Source organism: Malurus melanocephalus, unplaced genomic scaffold (genome assembly GCF_030028575.1).
Source record: "Malurus melanocephalus ecotype Western Australia unplaced genomic scaffold, MMel_1.1 scaffold_394, whole genome shotgun sequence".
Classification (NCBI taxonomy): Eukaryota; Metazoa; Chordata; class Aves; order Passeriformes; family Maluridae; genus Malurus; species Malurus melanocephalus.
In genome coordinates this window covers 116,799-134,413 of record NW_026623626.1, presented here as the reverse complement: position 1 = coordinate 134,413, position 17,615 = coordinate 116,799, and the positions used below count along the sequence as shown (strand labels likewise).

At 41.0% G+C, this 17,615-nt stretch overlaps 1 protein-coding gene across 1 annotated transcript in view; it reads right to left on the bottom strand.

The window, feature by feature from the left end:
* Nucleotides 1-12,748, bottom strand: part of PPA2 (inorganic pyrophosphatase 2) — a 34,540-nt gene extending 21,792 nt beyond the window's left edge. Inside the window, exons 1-4 of the mRNA XM_057379240.1 lie at nucleotides 12,582-12,748; nucleotides 10,872-10,936; nucleotides 9,147-9,191; nucleotides 846-899 (exon numbers count right to left, since the gene is read on the bottom strand). Coding sequence (XP_057235223.1) covers nucleotides 846-899; nucleotides 9,147-9,191; nucleotides 10,872-10,936; nucleotides 12,582-12,711 — 294 coding nt within the window. The 5' untranslated portion in view covers nucleotides 12,712-12,748. The remainder of the gene's footprint in view (nucleotides 1-845; nucleotides 900-9,146; nucleotides 9,192-10,871; nucleotides 10,937-12,581) is intronic.
* Between the last annotated feature and the right edge of the window lie 4,867 nt (nucleotides 12,749-17,615).

Here is a 17,615-nt window from a genome sequence, read left to right as displayed (position 1 = left end):
TCAATGGGATCCTCTGCAAAAGAGAACTCAGCTTCCACAATAAACATCACCTTAAAATACAGGGTAAATATCTGAGGTAACCCTGCTTGAAGAGTAACAACTGTCATGGCAAATACAGTTCTAACATCAGGGAAAGGAGAACAAAATCTCAAATAATAAGGTAGGAAGGTTCTTTGGTATTATTTTCAACAATTAAGAGTTAACAGCTCAACCACAAACTTCCTTAAGAGCATCTGGGAAGTATCCCTAAAATTAATATAAATGTTCAGGAAGACAGGACATATCCTGSTGAGAGCCATTGTGAAACCACTGCTGTTTCACAAACACTACAGATGATTTTACTACCTGTAAAACCGTGGAGGAGTAGATGCTTTCAACCAGTGAGGTCCCCAAGTACTTTTTTTTTTTTTTGTCACAAGGAAATGCTCTTTTAGTTGCAACTCYACTTGTCAGGATTAGGGCTAGCACACCATGCAGTGGAAATGATGAATTAAATAATCTGAGTGGAATGCTCYATAAGCAAGCAAGAGTTAGTCTAAATGCTGGACAGCATCCTAAAAGTCAGTACTCCAGGACTCTGCTGCAGATATGCTGCACTCTRCAGAGGGTTTTCCAGAAGCAGTGCCCACCTGCTTTTCCTGTTTCCACCAGGAAAACAATTAGAACCTCAACACTTTTTATAATTGCAAGGAAAGCATATGCACCACTTCAAATCAATTTTTAAACACAGAACAYTTTAATGTGTAAGGAGCAATCCAAACTGTGATTAAACTCTGACTACTGGCAGCCACTGCACTGTCATAACTTCCACAAATACCTATAAAATAGATATTTTTCTTAATTACCTCCATTTTTGCATTAGTCCAACGAGGCACTTCTACAATCATATTAAACAGGACCTAAAACAAAAAAAAAGTGACAGAACTGAAAATAAGTTCCACTGGGCAATTAGYAGTTCACAGTAACACAAATTCTCTCCTCTGCATTCAGCAGCAACATACACCACATTTCTCTGTTACAGCCACTTCTATTTGTACAATTTAATTCAACCTCCATGGCTCACCCTTTCCTCACCTCACTCCTTTGAGAATCTGAACAACAACAATGGAAATACACCCGATKTTTTTTGTTCCCATGTCAATATTACTCTTCACAAAATGTTCAGAATGTCCATGGAATGGTATGCCATGAGGCAATGGTTCAGAATATTAGTCAAAGAGGATTGGATGTTTCTATAGGACAGTTAGGCTCCCTTAAGCAACGGAAAGGACAATGTTTTGGGCTTTTTCCCCGCCAAGAATTTATTTTTTCAGGCCCTTCTCTTTTGCCTCATTATTTTTTTAAAACTCATGCAAATGACACTTCTGATTCTCAGTCAAATCTGTTTGAAGTGAGGGGATACTAATCCAAAAGTGATGGCGGAGGAAGGGCATGGACCCAGACACCTCAGATTTGTGTTAGCCTTCTTCCGAACAGAAACAAAGTGAAAACTGTTTTAAGGGGGTGTGGGAGGAAAAAAACCCAATAAACATGTAAACTTCCATGTTTTTAGAAGAAAAATAAGTAGTATACGCCTTCGTATCAAGGAGGTTAAAGCAACATTTTCCAAAGAGAAACTCTGGGTAACTGCCATAAGATTTCTTCTAATGAAGCTGAGTTAAGTACAACCAAGGAGTATTATTTGAATTGGGTAACTAGACCAAACCATCAAGCAAGGTCTGAAACCTATTTAAGACTACTACAACAACACCAAAATATCACATTGCCTGGGACATCTCTTCACAGTCAAGGAAGACTCTTATTAATATTWGCAATTGCAAAAGGTCAGAAAAGACAAAATATGTTTCTGTGGAGATCTGTASGAAAAACATAAATTTACACCTACTGAAGACTTGCACGACCTCTTTAACTACACCACAGTTAAGGCTCCAATGAACCTTTAAATATTTGTATATATTTTTGCTCTTTGTACCCTGCAGCTGCAACAAACAAACACCATTACCAGGGTCAATGTCACAGTCTTAATGAAGTAATTCCAATGGTTCTACGATCACCTCCTCCCAAAACAATCCACAATGTGGAAAGCAAGAAAGCAAAGGAAAACCCACCTGTCACGCAGCATTTCTACTATGATCACAAGCTATGCACAATCCTGACAGCCAATTCCTCAAAAATTTAAACTATATTTGCCATCCATATGTACTGTACCTATACTGCAATCAGTGGCATGTCAAATGGAATCACTTTTCCCAAGCAAATCATGACAAAAATTTATTAAAAAAAAAAAAAAGAAAAAAGGAGGACGGTTTCAGATAAGCTCCAGTTTTATAAAATACACCTTATGTATATAAGGACAGTCGAAACAAAAGTAGAGGGCTCAAAACTGTCAACATGGAGCAAGAAGACAGAAGAAAGCAACATGCATGTACCAGCMGGTAAGAGAAGGGCTGGAATAGTGCCAAAAAAAGTCTGCACATCCACCTGAGAAACACTTCRAGAACAGAAATGCACAGCATGAAAGCCAGTGCTAACAAGAAACTCTTAGGGAACTGCCAAGCAGGTCRAGGAATTGTTCTGACTGGTAGCTACAGGCAGAAAACTTACAAACTATGACTGGAATTACACACAATGTCTTCCTCTCYACCATAATCTTGTATTTTCGTTGTTTAGATGCTGCCATATGCTTTCCTGACCTTGCAGAGTGTAAAGCTTCAGCAGCCTCTAAGCTTGGTTTTGAGCTTTAATTAGTCAAGTTAGTCCAGGTCTTCACCAAATCAACTGTCAGGGCTGGACTACAACTGGATTGAAATGAATAAAATGCTACTTAGAAAAACATAAAAAAAAATCCACTTGGATTTAACTCAGCTTGAAGACCAGGCCCCCATAATTTTTGGTATCAGTCAAATGGGAATTGTCAAGARTCTTAAAGGTGACAGCCTGACAGATTAATTTCTATGTGAAAAAAAATCACCAAAACTACTTTCTTAATGCTAAGCYGCCACAAGCATTTACAAAAGATTAATGACTTCATTCAGTGTTTACATTTAAAAATAAAAAGTTTTATTTATAGAGCAATCAAATTTTCACAGTGGTGAGACTAGATTCACTCATGTGGAAAGGAGAGCACATACTAGATATTCTGACAGATTGAAAGAGAGAAGTAGACTCGCCTGATTTTTAAGGATTTATTTTCCTCCCCTCTCCTATTTTATTTTCCTCCTTGAGTAAATATCACGCAGGAATGTGTCCATCACTCTTTTTTGCCCAAACCTAAGAACCTATTACTTCTAACCACTTGAATGCTGTCCTCCATCCCTTGCTGAAAACTGTCCCTGCCTCAGCTGAAAACAGAAATGTAAGTGCCAGACACCACCTGTCTTCACAGATTACCATCTGCATGTGTCATTCAGTGGTTAGTTTTGGCTGGTGAATGCATCTGGTAATTGATATTTTTATCTTAAATCAGTAAAACAAAAATTCCACCTCACCAAACCCCTAAGTAAGCACTTCTACCCCTAAAGCAATGGCAAGACTGTTTCAACAGCCCATGTGACACACCTTCAAATCACAGAAAAAAKATCTCTCATTAAACAAAAACTATTGTTTGCAAAGTTACCATTTAACTGCCTCAGTACAACAGCAGGCAACTGGCCTGCCTGTGAGCTTTTTGTTAGCTAGAGTCCAGATTTAACCCAGCTCTGCAAGCACCTCATACAGAAGGGACTCCACTTCATGAGAGCCGAATGTGCAACAGGGCAGAAGGAGGAGTTGCTACAGGCAGCCTCACGCCAATTCAGCTGGCTGACAGTTTCCTCAGGACAGTATTCCTGGAGCATGCAAGAAAAGAGGAGGAAACAGTGTCACAGATTCAGAAAAAGGGACAGAATCCATGTGCTAAGGAAAGGGAGCTGCAGAGCCCAGAGGGACACTCAACCCAGGGTATTACGTAGTTTGTTTGACTTTGGGTCAATGTGAACACAATACAGACATTTGTACTTAAACTCTATTATACCTTGAAGAGGTGATGGGGGCAGGGGAGGTGTGGAATCTACTTGCTCAACACAGAGAAGTCAAAAGTACATTTCCTAATTCCTACAACTGAATAAGAAAATTGGCAGAAAATTACATCAGTAGGAACAACCAATATGTCTAAATGATATCCTTCATTTCCTAAGAACTACACCCTAAGTACATTACAYGGGAACTCACGTAGGTTGTAACTGTTTGCTTTACTGGGGTGTTGTCTTTAACAGTTCTTGGCATCTTATTGCATTCCATTTCCGCTGAACATCATTTTCAATGTATCATGATAGAGTTTTTGCTGAGACAAGCAAAAATGTCTTTCACACAGAGAACRGGAACAGTTTTTGGTTATTGAAATRARAAAAMCACAGAAAGATAAAAATATATACAAAAATACTTCAGCATATTTGTACAGCAAGTACTGAGAAAAGCAAGGAAAATACAGACTGTTGTACCCAGGTAAACTGTTAATCATTATTCTCTCCTCTAAGATTGACGGCCAAAAATAACAGCTAGCCCTGGCTGTACAGATTCTTACAAAAGATAATTYATTTTGGTCTGGCATTGTTCTTAGAAACCTGATTTAGTATCAGAAGGAAAAAAAAGTCCCATGACCTTTCTGACACCTGCMTTTTCTACACTGCCCTATACCCCTCTCAAAACCAATTCTTCCTTACCTAACTTTCCCTTTCTTGTTCAACTATTTCCCTTCCCAGTCATTCCAAGTTCCTTAATTCATACACTTGAGGGAAGGGCTTTGAATAGGTCTGATTTTGCTCAAGGATTACAACCYTTAATGCTCAACTTTGAAGGTTCAGCTAATTTGAAGCAGAAATGGAGCAACCTCTATAGACTGCAATTTGCCTTCACAGTGCATGACAAGGAGAAGYAATATGCTGAAGGTCACAGTTACTTTAATAATTTTTATAGTGGAAAGCTTGAAAAAATTCTCAAAGCACTAGAAGCAGCATTTGCGGGCTGCTGACTCTTTGCCATAGAGAAGTTCTGAGTCCAGAAGAGAGAAGAAAAAGCAGGTATCATTTCCTTTTTTTCCTGTCTGCTCACTTGCAGTTTGGCAGGGATTCTCATCAGCTATCAACTGAACATGACAGTATGCACCTGAGGACTAACAAGAATGAAAATCATAAGCTGCAGTCCAGCAGTAGTGTGAACAAAGGGTGCTATTTAAAAGGAAGAAAGAAAATAAAAGAAAAAAAAGGGAAGGTAAATACAGACTGTTGTGAAATATATCCAGAAATAAATGGAGGGGGGCTTCCTTATTAAATGAGTAGCCATGTTATAAGCACTTCCAATGTAACACTTACTAAAAGGTATTTGCCAATTACAACAACAAACCAGATGCCAGCAACATCTGGACACCAAAGAGACAGTGGAGCTTCTCCAATATAAATTAACATGCCACATAGCAGAAAAGGAATGCAATGTCCAGCATAAACACAGAGTGGCTGCGCTCTCTTGATAGTTTACTTCCCTCATTTTATACTGAAGAGGGAATCATAAACACTATATAGGTACTGGTAGATTTTACACACAGGAATCTCACTGGTGTCAGGCATATTCTCCAATAAACCAGTTATCGGACAAATTCACCTGAAAAACTACACMGTCTACAACCATGGCATGAATAAATATGAAACACCAACTTCCCAAAGTTTAAGGAATCATTTATTTGAAGCTGGATCAAATCATTGATGYGACTTACTCAGGAAACCATCTGTGTTCTGGGTAGATTTCAACTGGACTGCTGAGCGAAGATTACTTCCACTCTCAGAATTTGTTCATCTACAAGAACACAAAGCAARGCTGCAACTAATGGACAAATTCATAGCAAAACTCTGGGCAAGTTCAAGCATCGGGGTGAAAGATCCTCTGGTAATCTAAAATTTGGAACACAAATCCCTGACCACATAATGGACACACTACAGCCCAGRTTACATATACTGAAAAACTGTCTAACGTCACCAAGGACTGTCACAGAGGCTGTAGTTAGGCAGAATACAAAGTCAGCATGAAGTGTGCACCTGTTCTGGATGGAGAATTATGACAGCCYCTCCTTTCTTATGAAACATACCAACTTAACCAAACGACATCTCTGACTCTAGTTTTGAACACTGCTGGAAGCACAAGATCCTCTATCATATCACCTATTCAGACTCTATGACCACTCTGATGACCCCTTATGTCTCTGTCTAGTTAATTTATCACAAGTTTTTGGCTCACAGAAGCACATCAGCTGAAGTCCACAAGAGCATTCCAGCACCGTGCAACCCAGAGGTGTCTTGCTTCTTTCTTTCTGGTTTTTTTTTGCGGTTTTTTTTTTTCCAAATACTCCTGCAAATGTCTGCAAGTCAGAGGACTCTATTCCCTACATGTTTGGACAGACTCCTTCCCCGGACCAACGTATGAAAAAAAAACTTTTATTCAAGAATATCTGGGTCYTCTGAATGATGTGACATGTGAATAYTTCACCAAAGATATACAATGACAAGTAGATTAGAAACCCTTTCACTACAGCAGGGAAGCAACATGTCACATTTGTCTTGAAAAGAAAATTATGACCTCTTCAAACCTTCTTCCTGCCAGACATGGAAAACCATATTCAACAGTCAGGTTCTGACAATTTTGACTGTAACCCTAGCAAAAACATCCACTTTTCCAGACAGAGATGTGAAACTTTTGAAACCTTTCACAGAGATTTACTCRGGCAGGAGTGGATTCCAAGTACTTGGAATGCTTAAGGCAATGCAGGGGTTCTGACTGCAAGCTGCTAGTAATTTTAAGACTTGAGCTGAATATTATTTCTTTCAGCATAGCTTCTACCACAAAATAACTTCTCTCTTGTCCTCAAAAAACCAAAAACCATCTGCAAAAGCAAAAAGGTGTATTGTGAACAGTGTCCGCTAAGCTAAATTGATCTGAGTTAGGGAAGATCTAAAATGCTACAAGAAATTGTCAAACTAGTGAAAACAGTTAATATAGATACACAATAGTGTTTCCCTTAGCAACTACAAACTGAGAMTGCAAAACAGCTGAYACAGACTTGTAGGATGTACATTCCCTATCCTACAAATACTGAAAGCTGAAACTCCTCTACTTTGAGACCTTCTTTTCTGGCAGCAGGAACACCAAGGATAGTTTAAAGTAGATCAGACAGACTAAAGAGACTCTTGCAAAATTATCTTCATTTTCTATACCTAGACTGCCATCTATGCCATCTGATAAACACCAACTCAGCATCATTTTACACACACTCTTAAGAAGGCTTGCCCTTGTCCGGAGTAAAAAATAACTGCCACCCCAAAAAGCACAAGTTTCAAAGATGTGTTTCCAGGGCAAGAAGAACTATCACCTTTGAATTCTGGCCAAATTCAGGTCTTCTGAAATCAGTACATGACATTAAATTCCTCATTTTCCCTTTATTCCCTAATTAAGCTATGCTTCCCCGCATACAAGGACCCATCTCTCACCAGGCCAAGGTGAGGAGAGCCGCAGAAGAGCATAGTGTAGAAAGAARAAAGTGCTTTCCTGAACACAAAGATCACCTTGTTTTCTCTCTCCTCCCCAAATCCCAAAGATTATGATGAAAAAGGTGTTCTCACATTTCACCATCTAAGTAAMGACCAAGCATGTTCAGGAAGATTATAGCCTGCACATTTGCTTGCTTAATTGTACCAAAAGCCCACTAGAATTGACACATACATTTGCCTTTCCTCATTTTCTGTATTCTATTAAACCACAGTCCAGAGCTCTCTCACAGCAGGAGTTATGTGAAGCAGCTCTGGACAATAYACTGGCCCAGGAAGTAGCAGCTGCTCAGTCTCACTGGCCTTCTCCCTGCTTTCCATAGGCTACTAGAAATATGGTTTTCAACAAGCTACTATGGTTCTCCCAGCACAGACAAGTACAGTTTTGAACAGTTTCAGATGCTGCATAAAACATSGTTGCATCAGACAATATGTATAAGCAGCTAAGGAACAGAATACTTGACTTGCCAGCAGGAGCAGTAAATAAGAATTGATRTTGAAAGACAATGATTTTGATAAAAGTCTACTGGCACATACTCTTTCTCCTGAATAACTCCTCTTTCAGGCATGATTCTATATTTACTAAAGAGTAAATGGGCACCAAGCTACAGGAAATCTAAACAACATTACTTAGGCATTATAGCCTGAAAGAATCACAGAGCAAAGGGAAACACACAGTAGAGGATTGTGTGGGGACTGCTGTACAGCACAAGAACCAGTGCACTAACATACTAGATGCAAAAATATGAGAACCCAGACAGTTAGGACAGTTCTTTCACATTGAATGGGTAGTTACAGTTTTGCAATGCCTAGCCAAACAGATAGGAGAAGATAACGACTGGGACACAGACTCATCCCCCATGTATTACGGACTTCAAGCATAGCTTGGTTCACTTTTTTCTTTCACATTCTTTTAGTAAGTTTTAGATGAGCCTGTGCCAGGCAAAGCACAGCAAAAAATGTTAYATTTTGGAAAAGACGCTTGCACAAACAAATCTTGTCTCATAGAAAATGCCTAAGCAGATCTTCCATATTTTCTGGGCTTCTATTAGGCTTAACTTCAGTGCTGGATAATGCTGAACTGTTAGCAGATGCGTTTTTTTTTTCATTTGGGCTTCCCAGCCAAGTATAGAAAACAACATAACCTCAGCTCTGAAAAGCAGATACTTAGTATAATTTCTACCCTAACATACTTAGGATTTCTGAAGTTCTGTATATAAACCAAGGATTATCCACTGTCAGAGCATAATGAATATTTCATAAAGGGAGGTTTTATTGCAAATGTTTCTGAATGCAGTAGCAAAAAAGATAACAAATCTACACTGCAATAGTCATAACAAACCTTTGAAAGACTGGCATAAGTGTTTGCCTTTGAGAATATCTTGATGAATAAATGAATTCTGACATTTCTGGTCCATTCAAAGAGGAGAATATGAAATCCCTTTAAGTCTTCTCCTAAAAGACTTGCATTTGAAGATATGTCAACTACATTCAGTGAGAGCGAGTTCACTCTGCACAGAAGTGATGTTGGGAAGGAAATAGTTGAAAAGAAAAAAAACAAAAAGAACTTAGCAGTACCTCAGATCCAGTAGTTTTTGACCTCTTTGCAGGAATTTCCTTATCCTATAGGGACAGAGTGAAACAAAGTGTATAAAGAACACTAGAGAGCAACACTGTAGTCTCATAAATACAGGCAACAGTACTTTGTAATGCAATTGAAACATCCCTTTGTGAGCACAAAGGCCTAAATTCTAACTTTTAAAAGTAAGTACTCAGTTCTGTTTCATTGTGAAATTTTAACCTTCAAGACATTAACAAAGGAAGATTAAAAAATGTACAAGAACACATGCACTTTCTCCCAGCTACTAACAAATTAAAGCAGCAATTTAGGTCCATACTCAACTGATTAAAAACAGTCATCCTTCTGTCTTCTTGAAGAAGACAAAAAAAATCCAAAATAAATCCAAAATAAACAAAACCAGTATGAAAAATAAGGCTGGATGTATCCAGCATGAAGTCCACAAATCTTAGACCAGGGCATGGAAAGACTCTAACAAACAGCTCCTTAAGTCATCCTCTGACAAACAAGGCAAAATTAGCAGAGACCTTAACAATGACTTCCTTTCTTGCTCACCCTTCAGGCCCTGTATTGGGTGGAAYGCTATTTCCCCACTCACATACAAAATAAAAGTCTCTCCACACTCAGCAGSACTGTACCCTAATTTCACTAATTTAATCTTTGACAAAATCACAGGCTATAACTTACTCCTCCAAACTTTTAACTCTAGATGCAGGGACAGCAAGGCCTCCAGGGAACATGTGATGAAAATGCCCATTGCTTTTCCAGCAATAGCACAGACTGAACATGGCATCTTAGTAATGACACTCTGAATGACCTGCCTCTTCCACTGACTAGCACTTGGTCTGCTGATCAAAAAGGCTTCATTCAGATTTTTAATCTCTCAGTTTTAATAATTCAAGAGATTGGTTCATCAGTTCAGAAATCGCCATCTGAACATGTTCAAACTACTGACCTTTTGCACCATTCATATCATCCAGAGACTGAGCAACAAAACAAGAAACGGCTCAAACCCCCCTAGCCTGTTTGTGTCACAAGCACCCTGTGATAAGCAAACCTCAGCCTAAACCAAAGACTGGCAGCTCTCCCATCAGTGACAGACAAAACAGCCGTTTCATTATTGCTGTAATGAAACCCCAGGGAGGGTGGCTAACAAGACGTGAAAGTGCTCAGCTGCACCTCGTGCACTGCGAATCTCCAAAGGTGTGATTACCACTTCTCTCCTGGGCATTACTGTTGGCTGCCAATTATAATACTCCTTTTGGGAATTAAAGRCAGCCAGTGTAAGTTACAGAAGCATGTACTGTACATCCACTACAAAGAAATGTACACTTTTAATAACAGGAGTAGAAAACTGATGATTTAAAAAGAGTAACCCTAATTCAAGAGCACATAAACACTAACTTTAAACACAGGAATTATCACAAGATACAGTGAGGATTCCTCCTGCCCTCAATCACTCCGAGACTTAAAGAGACACCCAGGCTTGCCTACACAGGAATCATTATGTTTCATTGCAAGTTACCGAACTTAGCAGAGAAAATTTGGTGTAGTTATTGTGCCTCTATTACATAAGGCATCAGTCTGGGTTAGAGTGGTCCTTTCTGGCACCATTTCCTTGTTGATTACCAAAAAAAAAGCTTTTAAAACCTACACTTTTACCTAAAGAACACCAACAGAACTACTAAGTGAAACTAACTGTGTTTCAAAGCATAAATACATACCTCTTTAGATCCAGCAAATAGCGGGATGTCATGGAATGGGGAAATATATTTACCATCTGCATTCTCTGGAAGAAAAAACAAAGTAGAATTGCAAACCTAAAGATATGGCATAAGATCTTGGTATTGCTAATCCAGTACAGAAATGTATATATGCTACAATTATGCATCAGTTAAACTTTTTCTGAAGTTTAATTTCAAGTACTAACCTACATGGAGGACAAGGAATTTGACTGTTTTGACAAGGATTCATTACAATCAAAGTTATTCCTTTAGCATTCARTGCTATGCTTCTCTTCTACCTAGCAATAGAGGCTATAGAAGGATAAGATTCTTCTTGCACTCACTTTTCTCCTCCCTAATGGTTGGCCATACACAACCATTAACAGATGAAAAAAAAAACAAAACAAAACAAACAAAAAGCCCAAAGGAACCTCATTTCCATCAGTGATAAGTGAATGCATCTCAGTTTCTAGCAACATTGCACCTGTAATTTCACTGTATTTCTAAAAAACTGAGTTTCATGACCACAAATACCCCACTATGGTAAGCCAAAGTCTGACCAAAAAAGTAAGGGATGGGATAATTGTCTAGGCCTTAGATAGGAAATGCCACACCTTGAGACCAGCGGAAATTGACAWTAACTTAATGGGGCCCAATCTGCACCTCAGCCTTGCTACAACTCTAGCTAGGAATCGACTGCACTGAAGTGTATGCTGAAATTTTTCAAGTAGAGGTATCAGATCAAAACAGTGCAAACACTAACTCAAATCCCAAGGAATTTCTCCTCTGTTATCACCCCTATTGATAGTAAAGGAAAAGGCAGCCAAGGAACATCACTTAGCTCTGGACTTTGACCACCCTAGCAAAGAGAAGTAAATGGAGATGACTTGAAACTCCTGGAAGTCTCCCAGATGCTCCTCCCAAATAAAACGAAGTTTAGTGGTAGGCTGTTTATTCCCACCAAATAAAGTGACTTTCTCTAGACATGCTCCTGCTCTGGCAGCCCTGGGAATGAGCACAAGGGAACTCTGGCAGTGCTGCCAACCGGGCAGCGGCGGACGTCAGAGTTGACTGTAGGTCAACGGGCCAGAAACGTACAAGCCCACCGCGATAGGAGTGGCACACAAATAAGACGACGTTGTTACGAAAATGCGTAATAACGAACACCACACACCCTGAAGCTCTCCCTGCGTCTTGAGACGCCTCYTGGAGCACTGCCCGCGCTCTCGCACCGCCACTCGCTGGCTCCCGTTCGGGGCTGGAACCCCACGTTTTGGATGGCAGCCTCCCGCCTCGGTGACGTGTCTGGAGGGAGGGAGGGCTGCCCTGGTCACAAAAGACAGGCTGGGCTGTCACACCACAGAGCCTGCCACAGCTGTCCCTGGGGTGCCACAGGCCGCCGCGGCCAGGCTGGCACACACAGCGGCACTTCACCCCCGACCTCCCCCCGGGGCTGAGCAAGGGCACGAACGGGCCGGGGCTGAGCAGGCCGGCACCCTCTTCAAAAGGCGGGATCTAAAGGATCCGCCCTCATTCKCTACAAAACTGCTCTCCCCTTGCAGCGGGGGAAAAGCTCGGGAGCCTTTTCAGGCATCACCTCGGCCGGCCGAGGAGCCTCCGCGGCAGCGGGGAGCCGCCGCCTCTCCCCACTCCTTGCGTCCCGCGGGACGGGGAAGGAAGRGGTTAACGGAGCCCGGGACTGCTACTTACTAAAGTAGAGGCGGTAATCAGGCGAATTGGGCCGGCCCCGCTGCTCCGTGCTGTAGCGGGACATGGCGCCCAGGCGCCCCCACCCCCGCGCCACCAGCAGCAGCCGCGACAGCCCCGGCGGCGCTCGCATGATGGCGGCGGCCGCGCGCCCGCCTTCCCTCCCCTTCCTGCGGCCGCCGCGCCGCGCCGGCCCCTGCTCCTGCTGCTGCCCCGCCTGCTGCGGCCCTGCCGAGACCCGGCCAGCGCCTCGGAAACACAGCGGCCTGGGGCTTGCCCAGCCTCAAAGGAGGGCTCCACCGAGTTGAAAATAATAGTAACAAAAATCAACCTCTCCCTGAGGTGGCAGGTGACCGCAGCGGGAGCCGGGTAGGCTTGGGCAGGTGGCAGCCCAGCTGTACGCRTGCTGAGGTGATCTCAGGCCACCAGCACTGCCAAGAAGGGGGATGCCAAGAGRACAGAGCCAGGCTCTTCTCGGTGGTGTGAAGCACTAGCACACGCGGGAAAGGGCTGAAACTGACCCAGGAAACTCCATCTGAACATGAGGAAGAACTTCTTTGCTGTATGGGTGACCAAGAACTGGAACAGATTACCCAGAGAGGGTGTGGAGTGTCCCTCACCGGAGATACTCAAGAGCTGTCTGGACACAATTACTAATTAGAGTCAGTGCTCTAGAATGACCCTGATTGAGCAGGGAGGTTGGATGAGATGTGCCCCCCTGGACCCTTCCAACCTGACCAATTCTGTGATTCTGTGAAAAGCGTGGTTGCAAAATTAGGGGTGATGATATCAAGGGTTGCTGTCCTTACCTGAGACCCAAGGCAGCGTGAAGATCCTACCCTGCTGCTTCCTAGGTAGGGAAATGTTTGTTTCTTAGCATATTTTTATGTCACCCAAGCTAGTCTGTGTCTGCAACTTCTTATAGGCAGGCTATTTCCCAATCAAAAATAATTTTTTGTATTGAACCCTGCTGATACTTCAGTTAGATTCACATATGTATTCATGCGTTGGTTTTAAAGCTTAATAACTCCACATATGACCTGATTCYTTTGAATTCCCTTTTCATTGATCCTTGAAGACTATTTCAAATTAATTTCTTCTGTCGATAAAGATGGCAGTTTTTAAAGTAGTGCTTCTTATTTGTGGGTCTTTCAAAAATTCCTGRAAAGGAGCAGATACCAGTATTTGCATTTTATTGATGATGAAACTGAGGCAGAACAACTTCTGTTGTGTTAAATCCCAAGCCAATTATCTTGTGTGTTCATCTTGAAAGGTGGTCAATATGAGCTTTGAATTTTAACTCTGATTTGAATTACCCTGAAAGAATTCTGCAGGATAACTCTATATTACCCTCATTATTTTATGCATTATTTTGAATGTTATTGGGAATTATTTATTTGCAGCAGAAAAGGCTAAGTCAGTATCTTCCTTCAGATTTAAACAGCATATAACTACTTCTCATTATCTGGGCAGGGAAGAGTCTTTAAAGGTCGTGTAGCTCCCCTGTGCCATGGACACACCAGACTGAGTTKCTCAGAGCTGCATCCAACCTGGCCATGAGCACTTCCAGAGGTRGRGCATCCAAAACCTCTCTGGGCAACCTGTTCCAGTGTGTCACCACCCTCACAGTAAAGAATGTCTTCATTGTATCTAATCCTAAGCCTACTCTTTTTCAGTCTGAAGCCATTCCCCCTTGTCYAGCATTACATACTCCTGTAAGAAGTCCCTCTACATCTTTCTCCTAGGTTCCCCTCAGATACTGGCAGTTCTCTGTAGTTCTGAATTTTTAAAGTTTGTCAAGAGGTCAWATAATCTGGTTTTCATGTGGAGTAATTAAAAAAGGAAATACCTATGTAACTTTTTTCCTCTTATAATAAAATACACTATGTGCTTTCTTTGAGTTGGCCTGCTGCTAAAACAGGCAAGGTTAAAAGGAAACACATGCCATAGGCCTAGCATTCTGCCTCTGCTTAGTCCTGAAGAATCTGGATTTCATTAATGGGAGGTTAGAGCCTTTGAAAATCACTTACTGAGAACAAACAGATTTTTTACGCTTGCAAAGCTGACAGTTGGGTGCAAGGCATTCTAGTAGGAGTTCAATACATATTTATTACCCTCTACAAACTGGGGAGTGAAATACAYTACAGTGGCCAGGAGTCCCAGTAAGATGCACGGAGTCTGAACGCAGAGCTCTCCACTGCCTYGTGTTGTGAACATGGTCTTACCTAAAGCTCTCTCTTCTGTAATGGGAAATCAGCTGTGAAGCACTTAGAATTTATGAAATATAAACGAGTTTCTGTGTAGGCACTGTTTAGATGCATAAATAAATGCCATCACATTACCTAGCAAGGGTAGATGATACAGAAGAAAACTACACTGAAACCCTGCTAATGCTACCAGAGCAGAGAGCATGATGTTTCAGTATTCTAAGGTATCCAAAATTATCCTAGTACTACAGAAATAATAATGCTTTAAATAGGTTTGATTGTATTTTTCAGTACTGTGCACTATGTTACACAGAACACTGCAGAAGTATGCCCAGTTTTCCTCAAATCTTATTTGGGTAAGACCAGCTCACTGGTTAGAATAAATTCATCTACCATCCTTGAATCTTTGAAGCAAATGAATGTTTTGGTTCCAGCATTTACCTGGAGCAAATTCTCCAGAATTACTAAGTCTTTTACTACCAAGGGATTTTTTCACATTCATTCCCAAACATTTTGCATCCAGCTCCTTGCATATAATTCCAGTTGGGCCAGCAAAAGGTGTTTTTAGGGCTGGTCCCATTCGCTGACCTTGTAACAGCTCCCACTGATCAATGGAATTAGAACCAGCTCTTTAACATTAAAGTAGGACTTACATGGTGCTTAGTTTTTATGCTTGCCCTCTGCACAGGGGTGACTCTCATTCCAGCAAAATGCCACTGGAGTATAGCAAAAACTCAGCAGCATTATAACCATCTAAGCCTGAAGGACATTCTTATTTTAAAAGTTTGTACTCTGCAGTGTACATTTACATTTATTTGTACACATGTATATATTTAAAAATGAATGTTTTGCCCATTAAAATGCTGTGCAATTAAATGCAGAAAATATTATCTATATTATATGTTAAAGAAACCTATCCCCCTGAATGAAAATAATTTTCATCTTTTCAGCTGATAAAGCTTTGAAGAATTTAATGAGTACCACTATGTGGTATTTCAGTGTTTGCTCTTGACTGKTGATCATATCATTAAATTTAGCTGTAATAGAAGTTCTATCTCCATGGCTTATAAGATTGTTAATCTGAAGGAATAAATTCCTGCCAGCCTCCTGTTTTCCTGCTCCCTGTGTGCAAAAGGCTGGYGGTCACAGCCAGCTTTCCTCTTTGCCCAGCCACCTCAGTGGAACAGAACAGGTCACTGCCTGCACCTGCTGGCCAGTGCTCACYGGTTCAGCTAAACACCATCTCCCCAATGTGCCAATGGATCAGCTGGAACCAGCACTCCCTACAGCAGATGAAGCCAAGCAAGGCTTGCTGTGGCAGATTAGGGACATTGGGCTAAGTTATTCAGGCTGCTTTTCAGCCAAAGCGAGTTAAGGGCCGTGAACAACTCCTGCAGATCTTTGCACTGACAGTCCTCAGCAGGAGAAGGATAACGAGTCATCGGAGTCAGTAACCTYTTTCATTGGCACAGCTGGATTTGGCAGAGGGTGTCTAGAGAGGRTGTCTGTGTGCACACAGACAACTCACATATAAATTTGTATATTGCTCGCTGATGGATGCCTGGTGGCAACAAAAGACTACATCATCTACACAAAAGGACTCATTGTGTATTTCAGTAACTAGAATTAGGTTTATCAGGTTATATTATTTTTCATCTCAATGGGAATAAGAGCAGAGGCTCCTGTCCCTAAGACACTGAGTACCTTGGATCAGACTGCAAACCCTTGTTTTGTAGCAGTGAATTCACTTTAGTAACCCAAATACTTTAGAGAGACTGATCCTCTGTATTTATGCAAAATTTGGATTTAGTCATAATAYTCATTGCCGTTAGGAAAGTGGGAAATTTACACCCTGTTTTTCCCTGAATAACTTATTTATCTGAGCTGTTTTGTCTAAGCTGTTAGTTTATTTTTTAAACAAGCTTTCTGTTAGGCTCCCCCATAAAGTATGTTAGGATTCACTTGCCAGACTTATCTTCCCTGGACTTCTGCCTAGAAARTGATTTGCCTATCAAGAGTCCAGGACACCATGGCTGAGTCTAGTTTTGTAAGATATGTCCATTTCTTTCCTCCTAGGCATCTGTATTGAGTTAATTTTAAGCTCTGTGAAGCGAGGATTTTCAGCTTACCTTTCCTCCTATTAAACTTGTTTGTGAGTATGAACTGAGTTTTTTTAAAACATTCTTATCTTTTTTACTCAAAGGCAACTTCACAAAACAAAACATCACAAAACAAAAATCACCAAACAGTATTCTTTCCTGTTTATTCTTTCATTTATTCTTTCACAAATATGCACAAACAGAAACAGAGAGAGCAAAARTAAGGCTCCAGTTCAACTATAAAAATACTGTCTGGAAATACGAAATTGTGGTGTGAAGCATCAAATCTATAATGATTCAAAACAGAGACCTAGAAGGAAAATCTTGCCAGTTGCTCATGGTAGTCCATTTTTAGGTTCTATTCCTCTCTTGATTTGTGAATTGCCAGACATAAGATTCTCAARGAATTCCACAGAAAATATTTTCTCTTTAGTAATTTCTATACCCTCTTATTTCACATTAAAACACACCAATAGTGAAGACTCATCTTCCCATTTTACCTATGCCTCTCTCTCTTGCTTGTCTTTCCTCATTAGCTTTGATATCACAGTGCCATCTACTTGATCAACAGAGTCAGGATATTTTCCTTAGAAAATTACATGTCTGTAACACTGAAGAAATCAAAGGGCTGCTCGGTTTCCTGGCAAGTTCCCTCTCCTTCTCACCTCCYAGCCCTTTCAAAGCAGCACTGCCCTTAGATGTCCCCCTTCGGGAGCTGGCCCAGCTCCAAG